The 5,000-nt window shown below is 46.4% G+C and overlaps 1 protein-coding gene across 4 annotated transcripts in view; it reads right to left on the reverse strand.

Annotated features, from left to right (window-relative positions):
* Positions 1-329: 329 nt before the first annotated feature.
* The window catches only part of trim25l (tripartite motif containing 25, like), a 26,585-nt gene continuing 21,914 nt past the window's right edge, over positions 330-5,000 (reverse strand). For all 4 annotated transcript variants that reach the window (XM_076302849.1, XM_076302851.1, XM_076302850.1 and 1 more), the window contains one exon: positions 330-2,726. In XM_076302849.1, the coding sequence (XP_076158964.1) occupies positions 2,149-2,726 (578 nt within the window). In that variant the 3' untranslated portion in view covers positions 330-2,148. The remainder of the gene's footprint in view (positions 2,727-5,000) is intronic.

The following is a 5,000-nucleotide window of genomic DNA, read 5'->3' on the forward strand; positions in this document are numbered from 1 at the left end:
CGCTGTTGATGCAGGCAGCTCACTGTGCCGGGATTAGTGTGAGCTTCACTTCACTGTGTTTTGTGTGTGTTTCACTAATTCACGGATTGGGATAAATGCAGAGACCAAATTTCCCTCACTGGATCAAAAGAGTATATATACTTATACTTAAATATATAGACGTGTGTGACCTGATATCTGTGTTAAAGACGCAAGCTTTATTTAGAGATGTAACATCCTGTCTCTCCACCCACCCCCACCTTCCCCTCAACCAGTCAGTGTCTGGCATGATATTACTGCTGATATTACTGCTGCAGGGCTAAAAAAAAAACTCCATTTCATGGAATATATATATTTAATATTTTAATCAGTCACAAAAACTCTACTATGACACCATTGTGTTAGATTGGTCAAGAGTATGTATTCAGTGATGATTTTACTCTCAGCCATTCACAAAGCAACACAGTTCATATGCATCTGTGAGGAGGGATTCAACATCAAAGTAACCACCACATGTTTTATTATTTTGGCCATTAACACAAATTTGCTCATGCGAATTGAACTGAGAATTGAAGTCAGTGAGTACAACCTGCCTATAGACATATAGAGCTGAAGGGAGAGGAAGTAAAGTATCTATAGTGGATCAGGTTAAAGCTGCCTATAGACATATAGAGCTGAAGGGGGTGGAAGTAAAGCATCTATAGTGGATCAGTTTAAAGCAGCAGGGTGTAGCACCTAGTGGTGAGGTAGCTGAACTGCAGCCAACTGAACACCTCTCCACTCCCCGACCATCACGCAGCATGAAGACACGAGCGGCAAACTCAAGAGCCTCTGGTTTGGTTTGTCCTTTTACGGCTACCGTAGCAAGATGGCTGCCTAACATGGAAGGGAACCTACTACCTGTGTAGATATAACAGACTCACTCTAAGCTAATGAAAAGACAACAATCCATATTAACATGTAATTTTACACGAATGATTTATAATGAATAATGATATTTATAAACACATCTTTTTCAAACATTATTTTCCATTTATGCTAATAGATTGCTTTAAATCCTACACAGTGTAGCTTTAAGGTGAGGAGACACAGACCCCACCAGTGTGCCGGTTGTACATGAGCATGAGGACTCATATGAGCATGTCCCAGAGGAGATGAGAGACAGGAGGTCCCATATGAGCATGTCCCAGAGGAGATGAGGAGACAGGAGGTCTCATATGAGCATGTCCCAGAGGAGATGAAGAGACAGGAGGACTCATATGAGCATGTCCCAGAGGAGATGAAGAGACAGGAGGTCTCATATGAGCATGTCCCAGAGGAGATGAGAGACAGCAGGTCTCATATGAGCATGTCCCAGAGGAGATGAGAGACAGCAGGTCTCATATGAGCATGTCCCAGAGGAGATGAGAGACAGCAGGTCTCATATGAGCATGTCCCAGAGGAGATGAGAAGAGAGACAGGAGGTCTCATATGAGCATGTCCCAGAGGAGATGAAGAGACAGGAGGACTCATATGAGCATGTCCCAGAGGAGATGAGGAGACAGGAGGTCTCATATGAGCATGTCCCAGAGGAGATGAGGAGACAGGAGGTCTCATATGAGCATGTCCCAGAGGAGATGAGAGACAGGAGGACTCATGGGGCATATCTTGATGCTGTATTGATGGCAGTCTCAGGTAGGCATCAGATGGGGCATATCTTGATGCTGTATTGATGCCAGTCTTACATTGGCATCAGATGGGGCATATCTTGATGCTATATTGATGCCAGTGGTTGGCATCAGATGGGGCATATCTTGATGCTGTCTTGATGCCAGTCTCAGGTTGGCATCAGATGGGGCATATCTTGATGCTGTCTTGATGCCAGTCTCAGGTTGGCATCAGATGGGGCATATCTTGATGCTGTATTGATGCCAGTGGTTGGCATCAGATGGGGCATATCTTGATGCTGTCTTGATGCCAGTCTCAGGTTGGCATCGGATGGGGCATATCTTGATGCTGTCTTGATGCCAGTCTCAGGTTGGCATCAGGTGGGGCATATCTTGATGCTTTATTGATGCCAGTCTCAGGTTGGCATCAGATGGGGCATATCTTGATGCTGTCTTGATGCCAGTGGTTGGCATCAGATGGGGCATATCTTGATGCTGTCTTGATGCCAGTCTCAGGTTGGCATCAGATGGGGCATATCTTGATGCTGTCCGTCTGGGCGCTGAACTGCCCACTGGCAAAGTCCAGGCCGATGCCGAGTCCGCAGCCGACGCCGAAGGCGGCATGGAGTGGCTGGGCAAGTGCGGGCGAGCGGAAGGCGTGCAGCAGGGCCAGCTCGTCGTCCACGCCGTAGAAGGCCAGCGTCTGCGCCGCGCGGTCCAGGAAGAGGCCCACGCGCGGCGAGTACGTCACGGGGATCTCCTGCTTCTGATTGGCGTGCAGCGCCGCGCAGCACATGTCCGACAGCTCCAGGCTCCACGATTGGCCGTTGTAGCCCAGCCCCGACCTGGAGTCCGCCCCCTTGCGGGGCATGGAGGCCAAGGCCACGCCCAGGGATGACCCCCGACCCCTCCACTCCACCTCCCAGTAGCAGCGGTCGGCGGTCAGCGGCCCCAGGCACACCACCTGCGTCCAGCCGTCGAAGCGCTCCGGGCAGTCAGCGCACACCTGGGGGGATGCCTGCAGCGTCGCCACCGTGTTGCCCTCCGACAGGACCAGCCTGCGGTGCGCCGAGTTGGGGTCAAGGGTCAGGACACATGCGTCTAGAGAGGGGAGAGAAAGAGAGAGAAAGAGAGAGAGAGAGAGAGAGAGGGGGGGTTTTGTGTTAACAGCAACCTTGGAAAAGTGTTCTGTAGCATAATTAACACAAGAATAATTGAGTACATCACAGAACACAATGTATTAAGCAAAAACCAAATTGGATTCCTCCCAAAAAATCGTACATCAGACCACATCTTCACCCTGAACACCCTCATTGATAAATATGTAAATCAAAATAAAAGAAAAATATTTGCTTGCTTCGTGGACTTCCAAAAGGCATTTGACTCCATATGGCATAAAGGCCTATTATATAGACTGATCCAGAGTGGTGTGGGAGGAAAACTATACGACATAATAAAATCTATGTATCTGAGCAGCAAGTGTGCTGTCAAAATAGGATGTAACAGGACTGATTTCTTTCACCAAAGGAGGGGAGTATGACAGGGTTGTAGTTTAAGCCCTACACTGTTTAACGTCTATATAGACGAATTGGCAAACACATTGCAGAACTCTGCAGGTCCAGGACTCATGCTGCAGGACACTGAGGTCAAGTGCTTGCTTTTCGCAGACGACTTGGTTTTGATATCACCAACAAAAGAGGGCTTGCAGCACCACATGGATGTACTTTCCACCCATGGGCCCTAAAAATAAATTCTGAAAAAACCAAGGTCCAATTGACCAGACAAATAACTACACCTATCTAGGCATAACTCTGACTTCAACAGGGCACTTTGGCTTGGCTGTGAAGGAACTTAAAGAAAAAGCAAAAAGAGCATTTTATGCCATTAAAAGATCAATTACATTGGAGCTGCCAATTAGAATTTGGATTAAACTTTTTAAAACTGTGATAGAACCAATTGCACTATATGGCTCTAAGGTATGGGGTTTGGGACATGAATTCTCAACCTGGGATAAAGACCCAACTGAAGCCCTGCATGCAGAGTTCTGCAAAAGCATCCTCTGGGTACAGAGGAAGACGCCGAACAATGCATGCAGGGCAGAATTAGGCCAATACCCCCTTATCATCAATATTCAAAAAAGAGCCCTCAAATTCTGGCAACACATTAAAATGAGCCACCCCGACTCACTCCACCATCTAGCACTTCAAAGCCAAGAGCAAAACATAGGAAGGAGCCCACTTAGCCAACTTGTCCTGAGACTCAGTGACCTCTAAGTACACCGAAAGACCCAAAACTCAGGAAAACCATGACTATGTACAGACTCAGTGAGCACAGTCTCTCCATTGAAAAAGGCAGACACAGGCAGACCTGGCTGCCCAGAGAGGAGAGGCTATGCTCACACTGCAGCTTGGGGGCTGTGGAGACAGAGCTCCACTTCTTAACAGAATGCCCAAAATATGAGGAAATACTGACATTATTATTCAATAAATTAAATTCAACCCTCCATGAATTCCAAACCTGGACAAATGAAGCTAAATTGACTTACATCCTCGGAGAAAATGAGGATGTGGTCATTCTGGCTGCAAAATTTGTAGGAGCCTGCCACAACCTGAGTGACAGCCAGTGAGGCCACAACCACCAACAATGTTGTATATTTGTTTTTATTATGAATTGTTGTTTTACTTTTATGTCTTCTTTGTCTACTTTTACGTCCTCTTATATGTTAATACCACAATTCTGTTAAACATGTATTTATTTTCTATTTTTTCCTCTTTACCTCTTATGTGTACATGTAATTGAGCTTTGGCAATAATGTTCATGTCAATAAAGCTTTCTTGAATTATATTGAAAATTGAATTGAGAGAGAGAGAGAAGAGAGAGAGAGAGAAGAGAGAGAGAGAGAGAGAGAGAGAGAGAGAGAGAGAGAGAAAAGAGTGAGATGGGGTAGAGAGAGAGAAGAGAGAGAAGATGGAGAGAGAGCGAGAGATGGGGAAGAGAGAGAGAGGAGAGAGAGAGAGATAGAGAGAGAGAGAGAGAGAGAGAGAGAGAGAGAGAGAGAGATGGGGAAGAGAGAGAGAGGAGAGAGAGAGACAGACAGCAGAGGAAGAAAAGGGATAGAACAGTGAGGAGCAGTAGAGAGAGAGAAGAGATGAAATAGAGAGACAGAAGAGAGAAAGGAGATAAAAGGGGGATGAACAGATGGGAATAAATGAAGGAGTGTAATAAGGAAGAGGACTGAGATAGTGGCTGTGTGTGTGCGTGTGTGCGTGCATGCGTGCGTGTTTATAAGTATGTGTGTGTGCATGCGTGTGTGTTTGTAAGTGTGTGTGTGTGTGTGTGTGTGTGTGTGATTGCAGCCCATTTAATAGACTCCTG

This window comes from Alosa pseudoharengus, unplaced genomic scaffold (assembly GCF_046254945.1).
Source record: "Alosa pseudoharengus isolate Yale_2024_CS ecotype anadromous, Long Island Sound unplaced genomic scaffold, YU_APseudo_1.1 YU_APseudo_1.1_scf_24, whole genome shotgun sequence".
In the NCBI taxonomy this organism is placed as follows: Eukaryota; Metazoa; Chordata; class Actinopteri; order Clupeiformes; family Clupeidae; genus Alosa; species Alosa pseudoharengus.